The sequence below is a fragment of the Heterostelium album genome (genome assembly GCF_000004825.1).
Source record: "Heterostelium album PN500 unplaced genomic scaffold PPL_contig27, whole genome shotgun sequence".
Lineage (NCBI taxonomy): Eukaryota > Evosea > Eumycetozoa > Acytosteliales > Acytosteliaceae > Heterostelium > Heterostelium album.
Genome location: NW_008805104.1, coordinates 69,247 through 97,048, shown reverse-complemented (window position 1 = coordinate 97,048; position 27,802 = coordinate 69,247). Strand labels below are relative to the sequence as shown.

General features: G+C 33.2%; 9 protein-coding genes across 9 annotated transcripts; 7 read left to right on the top strand and 2 right to left on the bottom strand.

The window, feature by feature from the left end:
• Nucleotides 1-280: 280 nt before the first annotated feature.
• PPL_00033 (uncharacterized protein) lies at nucleotides 281-2,331 on the top strand (the record flags this gene model as incomplete). The annotated part of the gene is made up of 3 exons (XM_020571080.1): nucleotides 281-382; nucleotides 478-827; nucleotides 900-2,331. 3 exons carry the CDS (start codon nucleotides 281-283, stop codon nucleotides 2,329-2,331), a joined length of 1,884 nt encoding a protein of 627 aa, XP_020426669.1.
• A 368-nt stretch (nucleotides 2,332-2,699) lies between these two features.
• Nucleotides 2,700-3,691, top strand: PPL_00032 (thyroxine 5'-deiodinase; the record flags this gene model as incomplete). The annotated part of the gene is made up of 4 exons (XM_020571079.1): nucleotides 2,700-2,958; nucleotides 3,172-3,299; nucleotides 3,381-3,529; nucleotides 3,601-3,691. 4 exons carry the CDS (start codon nucleotides 2,700-2,702, stop codon nucleotides 3,689-3,691), a joined length of 627 nt encoding a protein of 208 aa, XP_020426668.1.
• A 580-nt stretch (nucleotides 3,692-4,271) lies between these two features.
• Nucleotides 4,272-5,165, top strand: dio3 (thyroxine 5'-deiodinase; the record flags this gene model as incomplete). Its single annotated transcript, XM_020571078.1, has 3 exons — nucleotides 4,272-4,802; nucleotides 4,876-5,024; nucleotides 5,087-5,165. 3 exons carry the CDS (start codon nucleotides 4,272-4,274, stop codon nucleotides 5,163-5,165), a joined length of 759 nt encoding a protein of 252 aa, XP_020426667.1.
• A 1,048-nt stretch (nucleotides 5,166-6,213) lies between these two features.
• mvd (diphosphomevalonate decarboxylase) lies at nucleotides 6,214-7,571 on the top strand (the record flags this gene model as incomplete). The annotated part of the gene is made up of 2 exons (XM_020571077.1): nucleotides 6,214-6,407; nucleotides 6,566-7,571. 2 exons carry the CDS (start codon nucleotides 6,214-6,216, stop codon nucleotides 7,569-7,571), a joined length of 1,200 nt encoding a protein of 399 aa, XP_020426666.1.
• A 570-nt stretch (nucleotides 7,572-8,141) lies between these two features.
• pARTg (U box domain-containing protein) lies at nucleotides 8,142-14,271 on the top strand (the record flags this gene model as incomplete). Its single annotated transcript, XM_020571076.1, has 6 exons — nucleotides 8,142-8,408; nucleotides 8,480-10,485; nucleotides 10,566-13,371; nucleotides 13,599-13,829; nucleotides 13,913-14,123; nucleotides 14,195-14,271. The coding sequence occupies 6 exons, from the start codon at nucleotides 8,142-8,144 to the stop codon at nucleotides 14,269-14,271; spliced, it is 5,598 nt and encodes a 1,865-aa protein (XP_020426665.1).
• A 520-nt stretch (nucleotides 14,272-14,791) lies between these two features.
• PPL_00028 (uncharacterized protein) lies at nucleotides 14,792-20,763 on the top strand (the record flags this gene model as incomplete). The annotated part of the gene is made up of 6 exons (XM_020571075.1): nucleotides 14,792-14,917; nucleotides 14,998-17,069; nucleotides 17,133-19,975; nucleotides 20,253-20,314; nucleotides 20,380-20,614; nucleotides 20,696-20,763. The coding sequence occupies 6 exons, from the start codon at nucleotides 14,792-14,794 to the stop codon at nucleotides 20,761-20,763; spliced, it is 5,406 nt and encodes a 1,801-aa protein (XP_020426664.1).
• Nucleotides 20,764-20,881: 118 nt separating this feature from the next.
• PPL_00027 (putative acetyl-CoA transporter) lies at nucleotides 20,882-23,886 on the bottom strand (the record flags this gene model as incomplete). Its single annotated transcript, XM_020571074.1, has 9 exons — nucleotides 20,882-21,249; nucleotides 21,345-21,435; nucleotides 21,484-21,638; nucleotides 22,029-22,259; nucleotides 22,409-22,625; nucleotides 22,712-23,150; nucleotides 23,539-23,590; nucleotides 23,629-23,712; nucleotides 23,808-23,886. The coding sequence occupies 9 exons, from the start codon at nucleotides 23,884-23,886 to the stop codon at nucleotides 20,882-20,884; spliced, it is 1,716 nt and encodes a 571-aa protein (XP_020426663.1).
• Nucleotides 23,887-24,264: 378 nt separating this feature from the next.
• On the top strand, nucleotides 24,265-25,805 carry grxA (glutaredoxin; the record flags this gene model as incomplete). Its single annotated transcript, XM_020571073.1, has 6 exons — nucleotides 24,265-24,274; nucleotides 24,349-24,500; nucleotides 24,649-24,686; nucleotides 24,759-24,830; nucleotides 25,410-25,660; nucleotides 25,756-25,805. The coding sequence occupies 6 exons, from the start codon at nucleotides 24,265-24,267 to the stop codon at nucleotides 25,803-25,805; spliced, it is 573 nt and encodes a 190-aa protein (XP_020426662.1).
• A 116-nt stretch (nucleotides 25,806-25,921) lies between these two features.
• On the bottom strand, nucleotides 25,922-27,753 carry eIF4e3 (eukaryotic translation initiation factor 4E member 3; the record flags this gene model as incomplete). Its single annotated transcript, XM_020571072.1, has 5 exons — nucleotides 25,922-26,844; nucleotides 26,920-27,149; nucleotides 27,221-27,280; nucleotides 27,345-27,439; nucleotides 27,514-27,753. The coding sequence occupies 5 exons, from the start codon at nucleotides 27,751-27,753 to the stop codon at nucleotides 25,922-25,924; spliced, it is 1,548 nt and encodes a 515-aa protein (XP_020426661.1).
• Nucleotides 27,754-27,802: the final 49 nt, after the last annotated feature.

The window sequence follows — 27,802 nt, the reverse complement described above, 5'->3', positions numbered from 1 at the left end:
ATAATAAATTAATTAAAAAAAATTGAAAATTTCACAAAACACGAAAGAACCAAAACAACGATTGTTAACAATAAACAAAAAGAATAAATACCTTTTTTTTCTTTTATTTTTTTATTTATTTACTTTATAGATAAAATCAAATAAAATATAATTATTATTTTTATTATTTTCTAAATATATATATTTTTTAGTTTTGTACAAATTTTAAAAAAGATAAATAGTATCAGAATAGTGATTTCTATCTATCACTCGCTCGAACACACAGTATAAATTATAAAAGATGGCACCAAAATCAAAGAAAAGTGATGCATCTCTTGGTCGTGTATTGATTAAATCAAGAAATAAGAAACTTGGTAGAAATATTAATCAAGAAACTGTTGCTGTATGTCGTTGTTGTTGTTGTTGTTTGGGAGAATGACGAGATTGAAACTAATATTTTTGTTTCTTGATCATTATTATTATCTACTATTATTATAGATGTATACAACTGATATAGATCCAAAAGATGAAAGAAAGAAATTATATTCAAATACAGATCAGAACAATCAGTTGGCGAACTTCTTGGAGGTTTCAGAGATGGAACAAAAGATTTTCGAAGCAGAGAAACAGAATGTAGTTGTGTTGATGAAGACAACCTCAACTGTACTCTCAAAGGAAGAAAGAGAAGCAAAGACACAGGAGCACAAGAAACTACAGGAAAAGAACAATCAATTTTGGAATTCATTGACCGTACCAAGAAGACCGTACTGGGATGAAAACACAACCACCGAACAACTCCTTGAAAATGAGAAAACATCATTCTACAATTGGAGAAGATCATTAGCAAAGTAAGAAAGAAACAAAACTAAAACAAATCAACTTTTATTAACTTGATAATATTTAACAACTGATCTATATAGGTTGGAAGAAGATGAAGGTTTAATTATAACTCCATTCGAAAAGAATCCGGAAGTCTGGAAACAACTTTGGAGAGTTACAGAAAAGAGTGATATTTTGGTGCAGATTGTCGATGCTCGTAATCCATTGTTGTTCCGTTCACCGGATCTCGAGAGATACGCAAAGGAGCTGAATGTAAAGAAGACCAACTTGTTGATTGTGAACAAGGCCGATCTTCTCACAAAGGCACAGCGTAGAAAGTGGGCACAATACTTTGCCTCGGAGAATATAAACTATCGATTCTTCTCTGCGCACAAAGAGCAGCTAAAGATTGAAAAGATGAAGCAGATCTACCGTTTGATCGATGAGGGTGCCGACATCGATATCGAAGAGACACGTCGCGCCATCGAGGGAAACAACGCCGCCGAAGACAAGGAAATCAAGATCTACACTCGCGAAGAGATTCTCGAGGAATTCAAGAAACTGTGTCCCGCGCCACTCCAAGAGAATCGTTTCGACGGTCGTATCGTTGTCGGTCTCTCTGGTTATCCCAACGTCGGTAAGTCCAGTACGATCAACGTGCTCTACGGTGAGAAGAAAGTCGCCGTCGCGCCAACACCCGGTAAAACAAAATACGTACAGACCATCATTGTCGACGACGACGTCGTTCTGCTCGATTGTCCGGGTCTAGTTTTCCCAACACTTTTGTCGTCCAAGGCAGAGATGGTCATCAACGGTCTGCTGCCAATCGACCAGTTGCGTGACTTTGTGTCGCCGGTCGACGCCATCTGTGAGAAGGTCGCCCGTTCCTACATCGAGGAGGTCTACTCCATCGGTATCCCCAAGCCAAAGGAGCACGAGCCACAAGACCGTCCCCCCACAGGTGCCGAGGTGCTGTCGGTCTACGCGTACATGCGTGGTTTCATGACTGTGCACGGTGCTCCCGACCAGTCGCGTGCCGCCCGTATCATATTGAAGGACTTTGTCGCCGGAAAGCTGCTCTACTGTCATCCACCTCCAGGATACGACGCCGAGAAATTCCAGAGAAAACAAAAGTCCGCCGTTGAAGCGGCAGCAGCAGCTTTGAGCGCCGCCAACGGAACCGCACCGGTAATCAAAGAGAAGAAAAAGATGACCTACGACGTCAGTGTAGAGAGTGAAAGTAACTACGATGTACAACAGAATGTCATTGCCAAAACAAAGTCTCAGAAGAACAAGAAAAAGAAACAGGTCACCGGTGAAGATGTTAGATTTACAAGACCGGTCTACGTACACAATGAAGAATCGATTTCCACCAGACTACAAAAGTTACACCTGAAAGAACAAGCTCTTAAAGATATGGCATTAAAATTAAAACAACAAAAACAAGAATCATCATCATCATCATCATCATCACAATCAGAAACTTCAACTACCACAACAACCACCACAACTACCACATCAACGTCATCATAAATAAAATAAATTAATATCTTTTTATAATAATATTTAAAAAAAAAAACAAATGAACATAAAGAGGTTTAATAAGCTTTAATTCAACCTTTCAAATTAAAAAATGTCACTGACCAATTCCTATACCAACCAATAAATCTTTGATAAAATGACAAAACACCCCATTACCATTTTTTTCATTGTTTGATAATGGGTTAAACCAAAACAATAATTATCTATTTATTTATTGAATTTTGAATTTAATTTAATTAAATCTACATTGATAATAATCTTCATTTTTCATTTTCATTTTCATTTCAATAAATAAATTAAAGATATAGATATATAAGATATTTATATCTTTTTTTTTTTTATCTTTTTAATTTTTTTATATGACTGAAAAAATAGATAGAAAAGAATCGGATACTGGTAGCATTTTAAAAAAGGATAATGATTCATTTGAATCTTGTAGTGGTGTTGCTGGACAAGAATGTGTAGTTAATAAGCAATGCGATAGTGTTTTTGAAAACATAGATCCTGTTTATAAGAATGGATTCCATCCATCTCGTTGGGAGCTGCTCAATGTTTTCTTTAGTGACTTTTGGAAGTATGGATTTGGCAAACTATCGCATATCTATACCCATATGTATCGTAAACACATTGATCCAGTGGCTGGCGACACCTGTCCCAATGCTATGCTACTAGACTACCAGACAGGTTCCGACAAGATAGAGTACTACTTGAAGGGAAATACCTCACTCTACAGCCTGATGGAGAAGAACGATGCCAAGCCTGTTGTTCTTTTCTGTGGAAGTTACACTTGACCTCCATTCCGTGATAAGATGGTTATGTTCCAGGCCATAGCCAATGAATTCGCAGAGTATTGCCAATTCTACATATTGTATCTTGCTGAGATGCATCCCGTCGATGGTTGGGTTATCGGTGGCGATGAAATCAGTACATGTTACAAACAACCAAAAACAATGAAAGAAGTAAGAAATAATCCTATTCATTTTTCTAAAGGATATGTTTTTATAATTAACCTCTTTTTTTTAACTCTACAAATTTAACAGAGATTAAATATAGTTAAAGCATTACAAGAGTATAGTCCTGTTACCATTCCCTATCTAGTTGATTTAATTGACAATGGTTTCAATGCAAAATATGATGCTATTCCAGAACGTCTTTTTGTATTAGAGAATAAGAAATTCTCTTATGTTGGGTAAAGTATTAAAACTATATAAATTAATTAATCGATTTGAAATATCACATTTAATTAATCAATTATTTCAGTGGTCCAGGTCCTTTTAAATTTATTCCAGAAGAACTTAAGGAGTATTTAACAAAGAGATTTAAAGCATCTGCTCTACCATCAACAAACTAGAGTTAACAGTGAATCAAGTAAGAACAGGCCTAGAGAATAACTAATTCATTATTTAAAAAAGAATACTATTTTTAAGAAATTAATAACAAGATATCAGTTGGTAGATTGACATTGTAATGACTCTCAACTGCCTAATCTTTAATTAGAAGCTATTGAGATGAAATATTAAACAATCTCTGTCATCAACCACTCTGTTATCTCATATGTTTTGAAAACCCAACAATAATCACTATCAATTCAAAAAAAACAAAAAAGAAATCATATGATTTCTTTTTTGTTTACCTAATTGACATTACCTTCAAACTATGAGTTATAATTTTATTAAATAATATTATTAAAAGTAAATAAAAAAGATTAATTATAATAGATTTAAAAATGAAAGGAGTTTTTTTCTTTATTTCAACATGCACTTAATATACCACCGTTAAAATTATGAAATTTGAGGTATTTAACTATTTAATTAATTTATATATATATAATAATATTATTTATAATATATATATATAATATTAGTTTAATTTATTTATATATTCTTCTAATATTATTAATAATTTATTTATCATTGACAGATCAAAAAGAAATGGATAGTAGTACCAATTGTATTCAAGATCAAGCTGTAGATGATAAATCATATGAGAGTATTTTGAAGAGTATCCCTCCAATTTATAGGAATGGGTTCAATCCACCACTTTGGTTTTACTGGAATACTGTAACCAGTAACTTATGGGGGAATTATGATAAACTATGGTCTTTATTTAGCTATGTGTTTCACAAACATAGCTATCCAGTGGCTGGCGACACCTGTCCCGATGCGATTCTACTAGACTACCAAACCGGTTCAGACAAAATAGAGTACTACTTGAAGGGAAACACAACACTCTATAGAATGATGGAGAAGCTAGATGCCAAACCTATTGTCCTCTACTGTGGTAGTTTCACTTGTATTCCATTCCGTAACAAGTTGCAATTGATCCAGGCCATAGCCAATGAGTTTGCAGAGTATTGCGACTTCTACATTGTATATACGGCGGAAGTACATACTGCCGACGGTTGGATTATAGGTGGTGATGAAATCAGTACAGCTCACAAACAACCAAAAACAATGAAAGAGGTATGAATGAAATAATGAAAATATCGACTTATAATACAAACAATAACATTTTATTTACTTATTAAATCAACAGAGATTAAAGATTGTTGAAGCACTGCAAAAATTTAGTCCTGTTTCCATTCCTTATCTAGTCGATTTAATTGACAATAATTTTAATGAAAAATATGATAATACTCCTCTACGTCTTTTTGTGTTGGAGAATAAGAAATTCTCTTATGTTGGGTAAGTATTAATGAATGGATAGAAAGGTTTCGAAAATAATAACTAATGAATTATGATATTAGTGGTCCAGGTCCATTTAAATCTACTCCAGAAGAACTTAGGGATTACTTAATAGATAGATTCAAACCCTCTTCAATCTAGATTGAACAAAACTTTTACAAAAAAAAAAAAGAATTATCTTGACAGAAAAGTAGATAGAATAATTAGATATATATATACTTCATTAATAAAATAAATATTATTAATTCGTTTATAATAATAAAAATGTTATTGTTGTTGTTGAAAACAGATAACAAGATATGAATGATATCAGTTGGTGGGATTATCGACAATGCATTATAATTGTTACAATTACTCTCTCTCTCTCTGTGTGTCTCTCTCGTTCAACTACCCAATCTCTTTTTGCATAGAATCTATGGAGATGAAACATCAAACAATCTCTGTCAACCAAATTTCATAGAAAAAATTAAAAAAAAAAAAAAAACAAAACCCAATAAAACAAACTGTTTTCTTGTTTCAGTCGACTTCTTGGATTATGGATTAATTCAAAAAATAAAAATAAAAAAATTGAACTATGAGCTATTTTTTTTAAAAAAAAAAACAAATAAATAAAAATAATTCAATAATAATTTAAGCGATTGTTTTTATTAATATGATATGAATTGCAATAGGCAACAAACAAACAATAGACACACATAAAACAATTAATAGGATGACAACTAATTTATTTCAATTTATAAATAAAAGATCTTATAAAAATTAATAGTTTTGACAAAAAAACAAAATTTACTCAACGAGATTTTGATAAAGGTGTGAGTGCACCAACCAATGAGCAAGATTGTTGTTTTTTTATCTTTTTTTTTTTGTTTTTGACAAATTGGGGGTATTAATAATATGATCAAATGAGCCAAAAATCATACCATATAACTTATTTTAAAAAAAATTTTCAAAAAAAAAAAAAACATCTTTCCTTTTTTAAAAAAACTAAAACCAAACAAAACAAATTTATAAATAAAAAAAGTAGTATCTTCTTCTCTCTTTTTTTTTATCTTTCACATATATTTTAATTGTATATTACACTATACACTATAATATAAAAATCTATCTAAAATATTTAAAATATTTTAAGAAATTAGAAGAAAGTAACTAGTATTATTATTATTTGTCTAAGAGTAGTAGTAGTAAAAAAATGTTGTCATCAATTACTTGTACAGCACCAGTTAACATTGCAACCATTAAATATTGGGGAAAGAGAGATGAAAAATTGATTTTACCACTCAATTCATCGCTCAGTGGTACTTTACATCAAGACGATCTTAAAACAACAACCACTGCCGTAGCATCTGAAAATTTCACTGAAGATGCAATTTGGTTGAATGGAAAGTATGTATATAAAAATATTACATATATGTTATATATAAAAACATACCATATATATATAGTCACCACTTTTATTTAGAAATAATTTCAAACACGAAAAATTACAATTTTTCTAACTCTGAAAAAAAAAAAACAACACATATTATATTAATAATTTAAAGGAAAGAAGATATCAATACAACACGTTATCAAAATGTATTGAGAATGATCAGATCACGTGCAACTAAATTGATGGATAAGAAACATTTCGTTCACATTTGTTCGATCAACAATTTCCCAACCGCAGCCGGTTTGGCAAGTTCGGCAAGTGGATACGCCTGTTTGGTGTACGTTTTGGCACAACTCTACGGAGTGAGTGGAGACATCTCTGCGATCGCTCGTATCGGTTCCGGTAGTGCATGCCGTAGTGTCTACGGTGGTTTCGTCAAGTGGGAGATGGGTGCCGAGTCGGACGGGTCCGATTCGATCGCCGTCCAAGTTGCACCGGAAACTCACTGGCCAGAGATGAACATCATTGTGCTCGTCGTCAACGACAAGAAGAAGGAGACATCGTCGACCGATGGAATGCAGAGATCTGCCGCCACCTCACCGATGATGAAGGAGCGTTGCGCCACCATCGTGCCACAGCGTATGCGTGACATCGAAGCTGCGATTCAGGCACGTGATTTCCAGACATTCGGTGATATCACCATGAAGGATTCCGACGACTTCCACGAGGTGTGCGCCACTACCGACCCGGCCATCTACTACCTCAACGACACATCGCGTTACATCATGAACCTCGTTCACAAATACAACAAAATGAGTGGAAAGATCAAGTGCGCCTACACTTTTGACGCCGGTCCCAACGCCTGCATCTACTTGCCCGAGGAGAACGTCGTCGAAGCGTTGGCACTCTTCACCAAACACTTCCCAGGCTCCGATCTCTCCACCTACTACAGAGGCAGCGACAAGTCCAACATCGAAAAGATCGAACACTATCAACCACCAAAGAATATCCAGACTCTCTTTGCACCAGAGGTCACTTTTGCCGATTCTCTCAAATATATCCTCCACACAAAGATTGGTCCAGGTCCACAGATCCTAGATGAATCCGAATCGCTCATCGACAAATCAACAGGACTACCAAAATACGTGGCTGCTGATCCATCTAAAATTAATAATTAAAAAATATATATAATATAATAATAATATAAAAATCAAATAACTTTTGTTTTTTTTTTTTTTTTTTTTTTATTGAGAAATTTGATTGTTATATTTTGTAAGATCAAAAGAATAAATATTGAAATCATTAACAATTAATTGATTGTTCTTGAAATCAAAATATCCATTAAAAGAAATGTTTATATTCGAATAACGACCAAATCAAAACCTTTCATTAAAGTCTTTGAGAACTTAAATATTTAATTTTTGCGGGGTAAATCATCAAAATCTTTCTAATTTGAAAAAATGAATAACAACCAGCTGAATCTCAATGGTGTGTTTTAGATTTATTGGGGTAAAAAGGATGATCATCGAATTATGTAACTTTCCACTATAATTTGAACACAAAAGCAAAAATTTAAGTTCTGTTTTAGTAAAAAGATTAATCAATTTATTTTGATTTGGTGTATCACATAATTTTTATACCACACAATATATTTGTACATTTCAAATATAATTATCTCATTCTATATTTATTTATTATTTTATTCTTTTAGGTATTTGTTTATTTATTTTTTTTAAATATATTTTAAAATGAGGTTGGAGGTTGTTAGCGCACCAATCATAGTATTTGATGATTATCGAGTGTCAAATTTTAGCACTAAAATACAAATTACAACATCAAAGTTATCAACTGGAGTATCTATTGAGAAGTTGTCTCAAGTGATAAAGTTGATGACCGATTTGGATCTACAAGATGCCAAACTAGATGGTGAAACTAATACAATTAACTTTAATTTAAATTCACCTAGTGAGTTTGATATGCTCACTGATACGCCCATCAAGATATTAAATCAAATTGTAAGTAAAAGAAAAAGACTACCAACTTGTAAATAGCTACATACCAAATATTAATAAAAAATATTATTTAGATTTCTTTTGAAATTTTGAAAGATAAAACCAAAGTTTATATTTTTGAAAATAGCAATGGTGTAAATTTGGTGCTGAGTGAATATGATGTCAATCTTTCATCGAATTTCGATGATATTACAGTGACTTCAGAAGAGCAAAAGGAAATAGAGATACCAGGAGTCAACATTAAATTAACAGTTAAGAGTGCTTTCTGTTCGAATCCCAACAAAGGAATGACTATTACCTATCGCATCACCCAGCCAGGTGTTCTGGCATCCACCTTAAGAGAGACATTAGTTTGCATCACTCGTACTGAAGAATTCCAAATAATGCCTCTAGATGAAACTTGTGGATTTATCACTTTCAAAAGCCAACCAATTAAACTATCTATCTTAACCAACAATAAGGAGATTACTTTGCAAGTTCCACTAAATCAAAATACTCAACCTTTATCAAAACCATCTACCACACCAACTTCTACTGCAACTACTTCTCCATCAGCTTCATCCATTCCCAAACCAGCTACTGCTAAACAATCTAAAACACCAGCAGCAACAACAACAACAACAACAACAACCACGACACCTCAAGTTGTCAACAATAAAAAACCAAAAAAAGATAGATTTGTTGCAACATCCATTATACCAAAGAATATCAGTCCATCTGATTTAACCAAGATATTGACAGAGTCCAAATACAAGGTGAAATTTATTATAATTCGTGCAAAGGTTGCATATGTAGAGTTGGATAAAGAGTCACATGAAAGGATACGTTCTGATAAAACTATTATGACTAAGGATGGTTTTAAGTTTAGCTTTAAAAAGTTTGGAGGAGAGATCCCAGCAATTAAAGCATACCTCTTTCCATACAAAGAAGGTATAAATCTCTGGGATGTAGGAAATACAATTGAAAAGCTCATCAATGCACCCACTGGAAAGATTAGATATGAGAAATCACATTTAATCATTCCATTTTCGTCACTAGAGGAGAAGAAGCAACTTCTTGATCTTAGAAGTATCAATATCAAGTGTGGCAATTTCCGAGCTGATGCCACTAAAGATGAAAGAAAGAAAAGACATATGCATCAACTCTGGGTATTCGATAAGGAAGATCAGACCAGAAGAATTGCGTCAAGATTGGTTGAAGTGCCAGAGTTGAAAGTTAAACTGTTGGAAGGTTCAATGAAGCGACTGCTGGAACAAATCAACACACAATTCAATGTTAGCATTGAGATGGAAAAGAATGGTGCCAATTGTTCATTGAAATTGTCATCACCATTAGATAATATCAACGAAGCACAAGAGCAACTCAAACAAAAGATCAACGATATCAAAGAAATCAATTATTTCTTTAGAGTTGACACTGATATCAAGAAGAATTTGTTGTCCCCCATGATACGTTCGATCTTCAAAGAACTACCCAACAGTAAATCGATTAACTATTCCATTTCAGAGAAAAAGGGTAAAGAAGCATGGTCTATTAACATCACATTCTCTGGTGCTGACAATGAAGTTATGGAGATCCAAAGGTTGTTGAAAGAGGTCGAAGTCGAAGAACATGAGTTACCACCTAAGGAGTTAGTACTTATTCCAGAGTCAGTCAGACAGGAGTTCTCAGTTAGTCTCCATCTCGGTGAGAAATCAATGATAATATGTGGTGGGCTGAAGAATCTTACCAACTTTAAACAGTGGATTCAATCCAATTTGAAGAAAGACACTCGTGTAGAGATGGAAATGTCACAAGCCGAATTGTTTTTCTTCCAATTTCTTATCAAGTCTGATTTCCATGATGTCGTTGTAACCGAGACTAAGAATGGATTGATTATCAATGGTGATGAAAAGAAAGTAAAAGAGGCACAGGATCACGTTTTGAAAATGAAGAAGTCGATCGAAGAAGTCAATTTTTCAAAATCATTTGCGAAAAATCTGATGACAGAGATTTCTCCTTTTTTGAAAGATTACTTCAAGGATGATATAGTTTACACTCGCTTTGACAATCCATTTGCTAAAAAACCAAGACCGAGAAGGTATGTAATTAATTTATATTTATTTAAACCGAAAGAAAATGTGTTTTCTAATCATTATTTGTTCTCATTAAAATCAATAGAACAACAACAACAACAACAACAACTACAACATCATCATCTTCTTCTTCTTCATCTTCAGATATCTCATCAGATGAAGATTCAAATGATGAATATAGTGAAGATGAAGAACAATTCAAAGAAGAATATGGAGATGTGAAGTTTCAATTGTTTATTCACCGTGAACGTGACTATGAGAACCTAAAGAAAAAGATTGTCGAACTAAAGTACATGAATGAAGGTCGTGCCTATGAGTTTAATTCGGTTTCCATCGAAGAACAACGATTCATTCTCAAGTTCTTTGGCGACAAGTATTCCAATCGTATTACAATCTTTCAGCGTCAAAAGATGGTTGTGGTTCAAGGTCTATGGCAATCGGATGTCAAGAAGCTAGTTTCAGAGATTCAGTCTAAACGTGCATCTTTCACCACGACTGAGCGTCATGTAATTGAAGGTGATCAATTCAAATTCCAATATCTTACTGCCACCGATAAGAGATTGATGAAAATCCAGAATGAATTCGATGTAAAATTAAAGTATGACACTAAAGATCAGAGTATCATCTACAATGGTCAACACACCAACATCAAGCTAGCCAAGAAACATATTAAATCGATAGTTAAAGGTTTGAAGATGGAAAGATACGATATATCGTCATACCTTCTTTCAATCAATCGTCTGGTTGAACTTAGAAAAGAGTTGAATGAGAAATTCGATGTGGAAATGGCATACACCGAAACTAGAGATCATATTATTGTCATTGGTCAGTCACTATCTACTTCTTGGGGCGAAATCAAGGGATTACTCGATAGTCTGGTTCCAGTTGAGGAGATATGGCCTTCGATGGAGGATGAACCAATTAAGAACCATATGGATTTCGAAGAGAGTTTCTTGGAGTCCAACAATATTCTGAAGATTAAGTACTTGAAAGATCAGAAACGATTCATGGTCTTTTGTAAGAATCAAGCTGAGATGGACGATGCCATTGAATCTTTGAATGATATGATCAAGAATCAAGTGAAATTCACAAAGAGAATGGATGTTCGTTCCAACTACCATTGGATTCTCGTTACAAGATTCGAGTTGGCGCAATTCAAACAACTTCAATCGAAGCATCCAAAAGTAAAGTTTACAGAGAAGGATAAATCAATTCAAATGAGTGGAGTGAAAGAAGATGTTCTACCTGCTTACGATGACCTACACCAATGGCTTTCAAAGTTAGTATTGGGTATCACAACAGTCAGACAATCCATTCCGAATCCAGTTGCTCTTGAACTGCTCAAACCAACATTCTACACCTATTTCCTTGATAAATACAAGATGTTGATCCAACAGAATGTAGATTCCAATGAAACATTGATTTCAAAGAAAGTTAGTGAAACAATCTTTGAAGTGAATCGTGGTGACATTCTTTTGGAAAAGACAGATTGTATTGTCAATGCTGCTAATGAACAGCTCCAACATTACGGTGGTATTGCTTCACAGATTGCCGAAGCAGCCGGTCCAGAGTTCCGTAAGCAATGCTCGGATTGGGTGCAAAAGAATGGACCTGTTCTTACTGGTAAAGCGATGGCAACTGCTCCAGGTCGTCTCGATTTTAAGCTGGTGATTCATGCAGTCGCTCCAATTTGGGACAGTAAGAAAGTCAGTGTCTGTCAAGATTTATTGAAGAAAGCAATCGACAGTAGTCTCAAATTAGCTGTTCAAAACAAATGTTTTACCATTTCAATTCCGGCTATAGGCTCTGGCATCTATGGTGTTCCAAAGTTAACATCTGCCAAATGTATTATCGACTCTACTTTGAATTTCATCAAAGAAAATCCTGGCAAGATCTACAAGATCATCTTTTGTGATCGTGACGACGAAGTTCTTAAGCATCTCTATGAGTATCTTGACAAGAAGACAACCTCAATTCTTACCAATATCATCCAATTGTTTTCCAAATCAGAGACAACAGAAAACAAGGCAGTTGGAATTACAAAAGGTAGTACAGAATCATCAACCTCTACTTCAACAACTTCAACAACTTCAACATCAACAACAACTTCAAAAGCAGAACCATTCAAATATTCAAATGCAACATTTGATCCAATGTATCAATGGAAATGGCAAGAGAATGATGGTAGTTTTATTTCGTTCGATCCAGATCAAAACTATCAGATTGAAATTGCTTTCCTCAAGAAGGAAAAGAAGTTGGAAGTCCAAGGTGATCTAAACATGCAAAAGAATGGTGAAAAATATCTCATTGATTTGGTGAATATGACTGAAATGAACACCAAATACATGAGAAATTTACGACCAATCAAAAGAACCTTGATGAATGCCAAGAAGCAATATGGATGGTATTATTTGAGTGCCGGAGGACAAAAAGTCTACCTTCAAGACATTGGGAATCAAATTGGTTTGGCGTTTGAAAGATCAATGAAAATTCGTATCAACAATCCAGATGCAACAATCAATTTCCCAGAATCAACTATTTCATTGTATGTCAACAATAGAATAACCAATACATTCCGTTTACATCAACGATCGTATGAAGAATCGTTCAATGACTATGTTGAAGCCACCAAACCAACTCAAAGAACCATGGAAGTTGGCAACAATGAAGATAGTACAGTTTCAGAGATGGAACCAACTCAAACTATTCTGATTAGTTGCCCAAATGAAGAATCTTCAAAGAGATGTGTTGAATACTTAAAGACAGAGATTGAGAGTAATTACCATGAGAAGAGAATTGTCCAGATTACTTCAGCTCAATATCAACGTTTGCAATCAGAGCTCAACAAGATTGCAACAAATCATCATTGTAAAATTAAAGAGAGTAAAGATGTAAGGTCGAACTGGATGGACCAATTCAATATACTTTGAATGCAGAGAACAAGATGATGAAACTATTGTTTTCCAATGTACCCGATACCTCCATAGATTATCCATGGGGTACGCCTGGCAAGAAGAACTTGGAGATTGTTTCATTGGTGCAATCATCCGATGAGTGGAACAAAGTTTCATCCAGATTCAGAGAAACACAATCCCATACGGTTTACCCGATTATCAAGATCGAAAAGATTCAAAACAATTTGTTGTGGGAGAAGTATTCAACTCGTCGTGATCAAATGGTGAAGAAGATCAATCCTAAAATGAAGAAACAAGAGATCGAAAGTCATGAAATGATGCTTTTCCATGGAACCAGAAACAACGGTCCAGAGCTAATTTACAACGATGAAGATGGTTTTGAATCTAGATATTCAGCAACTGGAATGTGGGGTCTAGCCACTTATTTTGCAAAGGTAATATATTTCATAAAATAGTTATTGATTGACTTATCAAAGACCAATTTTAATTAAAATATCAATATCATCCCATTTTATAGAAAGCATCATATTCTCATGAGTATGCATACAGAAATCCTCGAACTGGATATCCTGGACAACAACCCTATCGACAGATGTTCTTGGCGAGAGTATTGATTGGTGATTGTATCCATCTCATGCCAAACCAACCAAATCTTAAAAAACCACCAAAGAAAGAACAAACCAAAGAATATTCCGAATACTTTGACACTGTTTCTGGTGAGACTCAAGGTATGTTTTGTTTTTTCTATTAATTCCTTCCTCAGTTTACTAATTCTTATTAATTTAACCATATTTTATAGGCAGTTATGTTTATATGGTTTATGAAAATAATCGTGCTTATCCAGAGTACTTAATTACATATCTTAGTGATAAATAATATATATTTGTAGAATACTTGGTCTAACAATAATAATAGTACTTTTTTTTTTTAAATAATAACTTAAAATAAAATATTTTGTAACAATTTCTTTTGTGTGTTATTTATTTATTGGGCACTCAATCACATCAACCAACTTTTTCCATCCATCAGTTTCTAACCCCTTTTTTAAATCCAAAAGTGAAGATTTAAGTTCACTCTGTGATAGCTAAAATTTTTGGTAAAAGTAAATTATTATTATTTTTTAATTTCATTTATCAATTTCTATTTGTTTATAATATTCTTTTTATCTTTTTATATATTTTTATTCATTAAACTATAAAACAATCAAATATTTTATTAAATTTTATTTGTAAAGAATTAATCTTATTTGTATAAAATGAGATTGGAAACTGATACTATGCCAAAGATAGTATTTGAAGATTTTAGAGTCTCAACTTTGAGCTCTAAAATACCAATCAGCTCGACCAAACTACCATCTGAAGTATCTATTGAGAAGTTGTCTCAAATAATCAAAATAATGACTGATTTAGATCTTGAAGATGTCAAACTCAATGATGTAACTAAAACGGTTAGATTTAATTTAAATTCACCCAAAGAATTTGATATGCTAACTGATACTCCAATTAAAATATCAAATCAAATTGTAAGTATAAAATTTTTAATAACTTAATAGAAAAGAGTTTATTAGTTAAATATTAATATTTTTATTTTTAAATAATTTAGATCTCTTTTAATATGTTAAAAGAGAATACCAATGTTTATTTGTATGAAAATGGCAACGGTGTCAGTTTGGTACTCAGTCAATATGATATCAACTTATCATCTGATTTCGATGACCTCCATGTTATTTCCGAAGAACTTGAGGAAATAGAGATTGCAGGTGTCCCATCCAAATTGAAAGTGAAAAATGCCCTGTGTTCAAAGTTTAACAAAGGAATGACCGTTGTCTACAAACTTAGTGAATCAAGTGTCCTTGTTTCATCGATAAGAGCAACACTATTTTGCTTGACCGGTACTGACCAATTCCAAATAATGCCACTTGATGAAACTTCCGGATTTATTTCATTCAAAAGCAAACCAATCAAGACTTCAATCCTTGCCAATAAGAATGAGATAAGTTTGCAGATGAATGAAAATTTATCATCTCATACTACTCCATCCTCAACACCAACCTCTACTTCACCAAATTCCAACTCACCTAATACTCATCTAACTTCTAATCAACAAAAACAACCATCTCAACCATCTCAACCAACTTATTCTAATCCATCGAAATCTATTTCAACAACTCAAGAAAAGACAACTTCAACTACTTCATCTTCTAAATCTAATGAATCCTCTACCAACCAAGCCCCTAAATCCAAAAAGGGAAAGGAAAAATTTGTTGCAACAACCATTGTAGGCAAGAATATGAATGCGTCTGATTTGGAAAAGGTGCTATCTCAGTCGAAATACAAGGTTAAATTCATTACAATTCGGGCCAAAGTTGCTTATATCGAGTTGGATAGAGATTCTCATGCCAAGATTCTTTCCGATGAAGGACTAGAATCTAAAGATGGTTTTAAGTTTAGTTTTAGAGATTTCCAAGGAGAGATTCCTTCAATCATTGCGTACCTCTTCCCCTACAAAGATGGTATGAATCTAAAAGATGTTGCCACCACTATTGAAAAGATCATCAATGTACCTGTTGGAAAGGTTAGATTTGAGAAATCACATTTAATCATCCCACTTTCGTCTTTAGAGGAGAAGAAGCAACTTCTTGATCTTAGAAGTATCAATATCAAGTATGCCAATGTTCGCTCTGAGAGAAGAGAAAGAAAGAAAACAAACGGTCCAAAGTATTCACACCAAGTTTGGATATTCGATAAAGAAGATCAGACAAGAAGAATGGCGTCAAGATTGATTGATGTGCCAGAGTTGAAAGTCAAATTGTTGGAAGGTTCAATGAAAGGTGTTCTCGAACAAATCAACACACAATTCAATGCTTCTATTGAGATTGAAAAGACTGGTGCCAATTATTCATTGAAATTATCATCACCATTAGATAATATCAACGAAGCACAAGAGCAACTCAAACAAAAGATCAACGATATCAAAGAAATCAATTACTTCTTTAGAGTTGACACTGATATCAAGAAGAATTTGTTGTCTTCCACTATAAGCTCTATCTTCAAAGAACTACCCAACAGTAAATCGATTAACTACAAAGTATTAGATAGAAAAGGTCAAGATACTTGGACAATCGATGTTACATTCTCTGGTGCTGACAATGAAGTTATGGATATCCAAAGGTTGTTGAAAGAGGTCGAAGTCGAAGAACATGAGTTACCACCCAAAGGTTTATCTCTGGTTTCAGAGTCAGTCAAGCAAGAGTTTTCAGTTAGTTTTCATCTCGGTGAGAAGTCAATGATACTCTGTGGTGAAAAGAAGAACCTATCCAACTTTAAACAGTGGATTCAATCCAATTTGAAGAAAGACACTCGTGTCGAAATGGAAATGTCGCAAGCCGAACTCTTTTTCTTCCAACGTTTGATCAAATCTGATTTCCATGATGTCGTCGTAACAGAGACAAAGAATGGATTGATTATCAATGGTGATGAAAAGAAGGTGAAAGAGGCAGAAGATCATGTTTTGAAAATGAAGAAATCAATTGAGCAAACTAATTTTTCAAAATCATTTGCAAAAACCCAATTCTTTCAAATTTCTCCTTTTTTGAAAGATTACTTCAAGAATGATATCGTTTACTCTCACTTTGATAAACCTTTTACTAAAAAGACAAGATCAAGAGGAAAGAAGTAAGTTTAACTATATAAATATGTAGATTATTTTATTAACATATTGTATTTCATTTTTATTAGTAATAGATCAACTTCTTCGACATCATCATCTTCTTCTTCTTCATCTTCAGATATCTCATCAGATGAAGATTCAAGTGATGAATATAGTGAAGATGAAGAGCAATTCAAAGAAGAATATGGAGATGTGAAATTTCAATTGTTTATTCACCGCGAACGTGACTATGAGAACCTGAAGAAGAAGGTTGATGCTCTGAAGAACATGAATGAAGGTCGTGCTCATGAACTGAAATCAGTTTCCATCGATGAACAACGATTCATTCTCAAGCATTTCGCAGACAGGTATTCCAATCGTATTAAAGTTGTTCAACATCTAAAGTTAGTTGCTATTCAAGGTCTATGGCAATCGGATGTCAAGAAACTCGTTGCAGAGATTCAATCGAAGCGTGAATCTTTCTCGACTACCGAGCGTCATATAATTGAAGGAGAGCAATTCAAATTCAATTATCTTATTGCCAGTACCCAGAGATTGATGAAAATCCAGAATGAATTCGATGTTCAATTGAAATACGATAAGAAAGACCAGAGTATCAATTATCGAGGAACTCATTCAAACATCAAGAGAGCCAAGACACACATTAAATCGATTGTCAAGAACTTGAAGATGGAAAGATACGATATCTCATCATACCACCTTACAATTCACAATCTAGTTGATCTAAGAAAAGAGCTGAATGAGAAATATGACGTTGAGATGGCATACACCGAAGCTAGAGATCATATCATCGTCGTTGGTCAATCGCTATCTACCTATTGGAAAGATATCAAGTCGTTTTTGGAGAGCATGGTTCCTGTTGATAAAGTGTGGCCGTCAATAGAAGAAAATCCAATTAAAGGTCATCTTGAATTTCCAGTAAGTTTCTTGCAATCCAACAATATTCTCAAGATGGAGTTCTTGAATGATCAAAAACGATTCAAAGTCTATTGCAAGAATCAAACAGAGCTGGACGATGCTATCGAATCTTTGAATGATTTCATTAAAGACAAGGTGAAATTCACAAAGAAACTCGATATTCGACCCATCTACCATTGGAATCTGCTTACCAAGATCGAGGCAAACCAATTCGTTTTCCTTCAGTCCAAGCATGGTAAAGTCAAGTTCGCAGAGAAGGATAAATCAATTCAAATTAGTGGAGTGAAAGAAGACGTTCTACTTGCCTACGAGGATGTTTATCAGCTGCTTGCGAAATTGGTAAAGAATATAATCGTTGTCAAACATTCAGTTCCCAGTCCAGTCGCATTGGAACTGCTCAAACCGACTTTCAATAACAAGTTCCTCGATAAATACAAGATGCTGATTCAACAGAATATAGATGCCAATGAAACATTGATTTCCAAGAAAGTTGGTGAAACAATCTTTGAAGTGAATCGTGGTGACATTCTTTTGGAAAAGACAGATTGTATTGTCAATGCTGCTAATGAACAGCTTCAACATTATGGTGGTATTGCTGCTCAGATTGCCGATGCGGCCGGTGTCGAATTCCGTAAGATGTGTACAGACTTTGTGAAGAAGAATGGACCAGTTCCTACTGGTAAAGCAATGGCAACCAGTCCAGGTCGTCTAGATTTTAAGCTGGTGATTCATGCAGTCGCTCCAATTTGGGATAGCAACAAGGATTTAATATGTAAGACACTCTTAACCAAAGCAATTACAGAGTGTCTTAAATTGGCAATTGATAACAAATGTCTCTCCATTTCAATTCCAGCTATAGGCTCTGGCATCTTTGGAATTCCAAAGCCGATTGCTGCCAAGTGTATTATCGACTCTTCATTGACTTTCATCAAATCGAATCCTGGAATTCATAAGATCATCTTTTGTGATCGTGATGACGAAGTTCTTAAACATCTCCATGACGTTCTTGATAGAAGCACAACAAACCCGTCAACCAACTTCTTCAGTATGTTTGGCTTTGGTTCAACAAATTCTTCAACATCATCTATCAAGGAAGCTGTGGAAACACCGGAGCCATTCAAATATTCAAATGCAACATTTGATCCAATGTATCAATGGAAATGGCAAGAGAATGACGGTAGTTATGTATCCTTCGATCCAGATCAAAACTATCAGATTGAAATTGCTTTCCTCAAGAAGGAAAAGAAGTTAGAGGTGCAAGGTGATATCAACATGCAAAAGAATGGTGACAAATATCTCATTGATTTGGTGAATATGACTGAAATGAACACCAAATACATGAGAAATTTACGACCAATCCAAAGAGTCAAGATGCATGCCAAGAAGCAATATGGATGGTATTATTTGGATGCCAGAGGACAGCAAGTCAATCTGAGAGACGTTGGAAATCAGATTAGCTTGGCATTTGAAAGATCAATGAAAATTCGTATCGAAAATCCAGATGCAACAATCAATTTCCAAGATTCAACCATTTCATTGTATGTCAACAATAGAATCACCAATACATTCCGTTTACGTCAAAAATCCTATGAAGAATCGTTCAATGACTATGTTGAAGCCACCAAACCAACTCAAAGAAATTTGGACATTAATTCAAAAGAAGATGAAGAATCAGATTCAGAGATGGAACCAACTCAAACTATTCTGATTAGTTGTCCAAATGAAGAATCTTCAAAGAGATGTGTTGAATACTTAAAGACAGAGATTGAGAGTAATTACCATGAGAAGAGAATTGTCCAGATTACTTCAGATCAATATCAACGTTTGCAACCAGAGCTCAACAAGATTGCAACAAATCATCATTGTAAAATTAAGGAGAGTAAAGAAGTAATCCAACTGGATGGACCAATTCAATATACTTTGAATGCAGAGAACAAGATGATGAAACTATTGTTCTCTATTGTATCTGATGGTTCAATTAAATACCCATGGGGTAAGCCTGGCAAGAAGAACTTGGAGATTGTTTCATTGGTGCAATCATCCGATGAGTGGAACAAAGTTGAATCCAGATTCAGAGAAACTCTATCAAACCAAATTATCAAGATCGAAAAGATTCAAAACAATTTGTTGTGGGAGAAGTATTCAACTCGTCGTGATCAAATGGTGAAGAAGATCAATCCTAAAATGAAGAACAAGAGATCGAAAGTCATGAAATGATGCTTTTCCATGGAACCAGAAACAACGGTCCAGAGCTAATTACAACGATGAAGATGGCTTTGAAACCAGATTCTCAGCAAATGGAATGTGGGGTCTAGCCACTTATTTTGCAAAGGTATGTTGTTGAATTCATTATATCTTAATCAAAAACCTTCAAACTAAAATCATATCTTTTTCAAGAATGCATCATATTCTCATAACTATTCATATTCATACACGAGCACTGAAGATAGTACTAGTATATTATACAAAGTAAAAGCCAGGGAGCAACCACAGCGACAGATGTTCTTGGCGAGAGTATTTATTGGTGATTGTATCCATGTCATGCCAAATCAACCACTTAAAAAGCCACCAAAGAAAGAGACATCCAAAGAATATGCTGAATACTATGACACTGTTTCTGGTGAGACTCAAGGTAAGTTTCCAATTTTATAGTAATGATTTGATTTCAAAAACAAATTAAACTAATTCTATTAATAAATATTTATAATTATAGGCAGTTATGTTTATATGGTTTATGAGAATAATCGTGCTTATCCAGAGTACTTAATTACATACTCTTAAGAATTGCAATGTTGGAGTGTTTAAGTTTTTGTTTTTTATTATTATTACTATTTTATTATTATTTTATTATTATTTTATTATTATTACAAATTTAGAAATAAAAAAATTGTTAACATGTTTAACCAAAAAACTTTTTTCTTAATGTTGGTTTACTTGTTGTTTTTGGGTTATTTGGAGTTTCCCACCAGCTCTTACCCTCTAAACAAATCAAATCAGCGGGGTATAACTTGAAATCTGGTGACTCTATATAACGAATGATCTCAATGACCGATTGACTTCTAAGATCCAACTGGGCGATTTCCTCTACGGTAAACCATTTCGATTGGAGTGAATGTTCATCTTCCGTTGTTTTTGTAGGTGGATAATCACCTCCACTCCAGACAGGACTACACATGAAATAGACAAGCATTCTACTTGGCCAAGAACCAAATTGAGGTGAATTAAGTATTTTGATTATGCCATCTATTTTAACATCTACACCAGATTCTATATATATTCAATTGAATAACCATGTCAATTAGTTAGTTGATTTAATAATTATGTAAATACATTAGACCATTCATTTTCTTTATCTTTATTACCTTCTTTAGCTTCTCGCAGTGCTGCTGCTTGGAAAGTCTCTCCCCTTTCAACTCTTCCTGCTGGATTAAACCACTGTATAGTTGTAAATACCTTAAATTCAATCAATTATTCATTTATTAGGTAGAATGGATAACTTACACTATGATCCCTCTCTTGTACTAAAAGATATTTATTATTATGTTTTACAAAGGTCAAACTAACATTGACTACCTTTCCAATTTTATCATCTTGTTGTTGAGGTTGTTGTTGTTGAGGTTCACTCTGCTTTTCTTTATTATCTGTTGACATACTATCTAACTAACATTATGTTTTTTAAAAAAATAAAAGTGTTTAATTAAAAAAACAATTTTCTTTTTTGTTTCTGTTTGTTTTGCAGTAAAAACTATTTTCAATGAAAATGATCGATATCAGATGATCAAAAAAGACATTAATAATATTGGAATTTATTAGAGCAAAAACAATCTAAATATTCATCAAATCTTCAATATCACTGAACTGTTATCTTTGTTAATTCTAAAACTAAAATATCAAAACAAAAATAAGGATAATAGAAAGAAGAAAAAGAAAAGAAAATAAGTAAGATTTACTCTAAGAGTGATTGAGTTTGTTTGTTTGTTGCGTTGTGTTTGCTTATTTGTCGACAGTTTTAGAAATATATATATATTATTAAAATTTATATATACCTCTGATTGGAACAGGTTTTATTTGTTGAATTGGAACAAACTTCTTTTGTAGTACTCGATACATAAAGAGGCCGTATATGATCAATGCAAAGGTGACAATGAAGTAACCGTCGTGCACTGTTTCAAGCTTACCACCGAGTTGTCGGCATTGCTGGATGATCTGTTCACTGATACCCTTATATTTAATGGTTTCTCCATTCGGTATTTTACAAATATTCTTTGAGAAATAATCTATTAAATATAAAACTGGAAACTTTGGCCATGTTCCACCCATATTTGAAACTAAAAGTGGTATTAGTAGAGTTTGAAATTAGAATGAATCAACAATCAATAACAATAATAATAACAATAATCTAACAATATGTTATTTACACACATACCTGTATTCAGCAATGTAAGATAAGTTCCACCAATAGCTTTATCACTTATCTTTAAAAAGAATGAACCTTGTGCAACTTGCATTGTTGTTGAAACGAATGAACTGAACAGTGAAATCGATAGTAATAATAAATAATAGAACCAACCTGTTTGAAAATTACTTAGTGCTATCATGTTTAAAGATACAACTATAATACCAAGCAAGTATGCGTTGGTCCACTGTTTTATGTTGTTAACAAAACAATTAGTTAGTGTAAATGAATAAGTTTTTAGATAGAACATTTGTTATTATTTTGATTACTTACCAATGATAATGGTTTATCTTTTATCATTTTACTTGATATCAAAGAAAATAATAATGTACAAGGGAATTGAATGATTGAAAACGATGCCAAATCCTCTTTCTTCATTCCTTTCTCCAAGAGACGTAGAGACAATGCATCGTTCGATTGAAAAACTATTTTACAAGTTAAAAATAAGATTGATAATGTTTGGATATGAGGCAGTGTAATGATTTTCCATAGACTCTTATAGATTTGAATGGGTGCCATTTTCGATGAGATATCCTCGACGTCATCCGACCGATCTTCAATAGCGTCGTGTTGTGCTAGCTGTTGTTGATAGTCATGAGTATGGTGATCCTCTATCTTCTTGTTGGTAGCGGCGAATGTCGGTGAGGAAACCTCTGAGAAGACATCCGAGTCGGACTGTCGATCCTCCGATTTCGAAACGGCGAGATAAACACTTATGAGAATATACGCCAATCCCCAGAATACAAAGTAGTTGCTGAGTGTCAGCACACCGGTGTCCTGCGGTGTGATTCTCAGGTATTTATTGGAGAACTCTGCAGAGTTCAGCGCCAGGAAGATGGTGTACGACATGAAGAATCCAGAGGTCAGTCCAATGGTCTGGCAGGTCGAGGCGTAGTGTAGATTCTGCTTGGAGAGAATGGTGAGTGCCCAGCCATCGACGGCAATGTCTTGGGTGGACATCAATATGATGAGGAAGAAAAAGAGCGCCACCAGTGACCAGATCGTCTCCTTGGCGTTCTCAATCATCTGCTCGATGTGCATCGACAACAGGAGAAATGTGACACCGGCCATCAGCTGCATAGGAACGATCCATGATTTACGCCGACCAAACTTTGGCCAGTAGATACTGTCGACGAACGGAGACCACAGAATCTTTAGTGAATAGGGAAATCCTGAAAACGAGAATATACCGATCTGAGTGTAAGTGGCACTCTTGTGCAATAGAAAAGGTATAGTAGAGAATGCTAAACCAACCGGTATACCTTGAAAAAGATCTATAAAAATAGTTGTTAACTAGTTAGAACTATTGTTGATTCCGATTCCTCTACTTTTATTTTAGTCACACACATATATGTTTAAAAACACATACATAAAACTATTAACCAAATTATATTTGATGTATCATTTCCAAATTTCCGAAAAAGAAAATGTTTAACTGTTAAAATCATATCTATATTTCAAAGTTCCTAATTAGCTATTATACTATTATATTTTATGTTATGTCTACTACTACTACTTCTACTCTTTAAAAACAAATTTAGATTGATGTACTACAAGTCATACTATTACACATAAACATAAATATTTTAATAATTTCTAAAATTAACTTTTGTTAATGGAAAAAACGAATAATCATGAAATGAATGCTTAGCAGACCAACCAACTGTTTTTTTTTTTTAAGTTTTTAATATTTTTAATTATTTTTGGAAAATTCAATCAATTCATTTGTTACATACAACTAAAAAAGGAATTATTTATAATTTGACTTTTTTTTTTTAAAGATTTTGATTTGAACTTCAAACTATTTGAAGTATTTATATAAAAATATGTTATTAAGTAAGGTTATAGAATAAAGTTATATATATAAGTTTATAAAGTTATGAAATGATATTAATATTGATTGTTAATAGGTGATGCACTGTCTTTGATTGTTGTCGGTATGGTTTGGGGATGTACAAATCCACTGATAAAGAGAGGAAGTGAAGGTGTATCATCTGTAAAGAAAGATAGTGCAATTGGTCAGTTCATTGGAGAGTTTGTATATCTATGGACAAAACCAAAAGTAAATATATATATTTTTATAAGTAGTGACACAAGTAATACAACAACAACGGTTATATTAATACTAACACACCTTACCTTCTTCATCTATCTTATCTTGTTTGAATAAACAACACACAGTATTTCATACCAATGTTAATTAATTTAAGTGGATCAATAATATTTTTTTATACTTTAAGACATATGGGTATGTTAATAGATTATAGATACAATTGTCAAACAAATAAGATTTTTATTACTAAAACTATTTTAACTATAGATATTTCACTTGTTGTACCGGTATCGAATTCATTGACTTTCTTATTTACGGCATTCACTGGAATGCTACTGGGTGAGAAAACACTAGGTTTGAGTAAGTATCATCTTTGTTATTATTATTGTTGTTATTCATAGATAGACAAGTGCTGTCAGGTTTTAATTTCTAATTATCAGAAAGAGAGGAAATGATGTTGTTTTACTATTACACAATTGTTTACCACTAAAATGAATGAATTATAATTATAAAATAAAACGATCGAAATTTAACTAATGAAACATCATCATTCTAGAATCTTATATAGGTATGATATTTATTATTTTAGGTGTATCAGTGTGTGTATCAAGTCAATAGAGAATAAGAATAAAATAGAATAAAATAAAATAAAATATATTTATAACACACACACACAAGGAATCATTGGAAACAATGACAACAACACAAAAATATTTCGAAGATTCTTTTTTTTTTTTTTTTTTTTTTTAACACAAAAAAAACACCCAAGTTTCTTTTTTAAATTGCACATTTAAATTTATTTTTGACATTCAAAAGAAGATATAAATATAATCAAAAAAGTTATTTTAGTTATCAATCAAAATAGAATAAAATAAATAATTTATATATTTACAAACATATATCAATATAAAATATTAGAATGTCCGAATTATCAGCAGCTATTAGACAACTCATTCAAGCACACAAGTTGGTTGTCTTCTCAAAGAGCACTTGCCCATATTGCATTCGTGTGAAATCATTGTTAACCAAGCTTGGACAACACCCACATGTCGTTGAAATCGACCAACTCCCAAATACCTCCGAATATCAAAGAGCTCTCAGCACCATCAGTAACATCACAACCGTTCCACAAGTATTCATCAATCAAAAGTTCATTGGTGGATGTACAGGTATGTAAATCATGTGATCACAATATAACCAAAAAAGAGTGATGCTTAAACTAAACTAATCAATCTTTACTTTACTTTTTTTTTAAAAATTTTAGACACAGAGAAATTGAACGAACAAGGAAAACTTTTACCTTTATTACAATAAACCAATTTAGTTAAAATTGTTGTTTATTTTTATTATTATATTTACAAGTTAGTTTCTCTTTATTTTGCTTTTTGTTTTTTTTTTTTTTTTTTTTGATGGAAATGATTGATGATTAACTAATCATCTTCTTCAAGTGTTGGAACATCATATACCTTTGCTTTGGTTATGTTGGATTTGAAATCTTTTTTGTTGTTGTTGTTGTCGTTGTCAAATTCTTTCTTCAACTCTTTTGCTTGTTGTTTGGTAGAGTTTGTATTCATCTTTAGATCGTTGTTGCTACTCATATTCTTACCGAATGCACGCTTTTCGATCTTCTCCTCAATGTCCCTCTCGATCTTCTCCTCGATTGCCTCTACCAATTCGTCCTCCAACTCTCTCTCAAGTTCGATCTCTTCCAATCTTTTTCGCTCTTTAGCTAAACGCTGATTTTCAATTTCCTTCTCCAGTCGTTTCTTCTCCAATTCCATCTCCATGAGCTTCTTCTCCTCTTCTTGTTCCATGCGTTTCTTCTCGGCTGCTTCCTCTGCCAAACGTTTCTTGGATGTCTCCTGTGCAAGTCTCTTCTTTTCTGCCTCCTCAGCCAAACGTCGCTTCTGTTCCATTTCCATTCGCTTCTTCTCTGCTTCAGCTTGTTTCTTTTTCTCGGCTGCCGCCAATCTCTGGTTCTCGGCTGCCTCTTCTTTCTCAACGAACTCCTCTAATCCATCTTTAGCAAGCTTGCCATCATTCATTTGCTTCTTTGAGACTGCCTCCTCCAATTCCAATTCCTTTGATTCGATTTCCTTCTCCACCTCCTTCTCTAGCTCAAAATCGAATTGCTTCTCAATCTCTTTATTAATCGATGTACCAGCAAGACTTGTTTCCATTTCCAACTTTGCCTCTGCACTTCTAATTTGATTTAAAATCGAAATTTCCTTCTTCAACTCTTTCTTTAGTTCATCAATCTTGCTCTCCAACTCGACGGATTCCTCATCTTTTTGTTGAATTGGTTGTGGATGATCATTATGTTTCATTGTTTTCGATTGATCCTGGGCATGAACTAAAATAATTAAAAACAATCAAAAATATTAGTATTTAAAGATATTATGAAAATAAATATTATTTTTAAGCTTACTTCGATAATATTGATTAATACAACCATCAGGTAAAAATGGTACTAAATGCTTCAGAGCTCTGGTAATTGCAGATTGACCACTCGATGTTTTATTCCAGATATGGATCATATTGAAATCCATCCCAGATTTCTTTCGAATGGAAACACCACATATATCATCATCAGAATTTAGATATGAACTAAATTGCTCACCAATGACAGATAATACTAATTCATTCCAAATTTCGTCACTATTAAAAAGATTTTTATTATAATTTTAATATTAATAATCCAACTTTTGTAAATATTTTTATCTACATACGTAAAATATTTCTTTACTTTTAAAATTAAAACTCCACCATTTTCATTCTCTGGATCCTCCCTTAAATATAAATAATAATAAAAAAATTAGAATAAAAAAATATTTAATATCAATTCAAACTTACCAAATGGGTCGTACATCTTTTTTCATTAAATGAAAACAAGAATTGTTTGGAACTTTTGACAAATGAGGTAATTTATTAAACTCAGTCCAAAATCCCTAAAAATATAGTATTTAAATTCAAAATTATAAATTTGTTTTAATTTTATTATCAATATTATCATAATATTTACTTGAACTGATGAAAAAGATGAAATTTGCTTCAATGAAGCCAAATATTCTTCTTGAGTAGCTCTTTCTCCGTGGTTTATATAATGGTCTTCCCAAAAACTCCATCCATTTTCAAGTGGCAATATTTGCTCCTCTTCTTTTTTCTTTTCTTGAGCTACAAACTTTACTTTATTCTTTGACTTATCCTCCCTATTTAAGGAAGTGTCTTTAAGAATTTGTACTTGACACTCTTCAACTTCCATTTTTTTAAAAATTATATTGATTTATTAATATTAAAAAAATTTTAAAAAA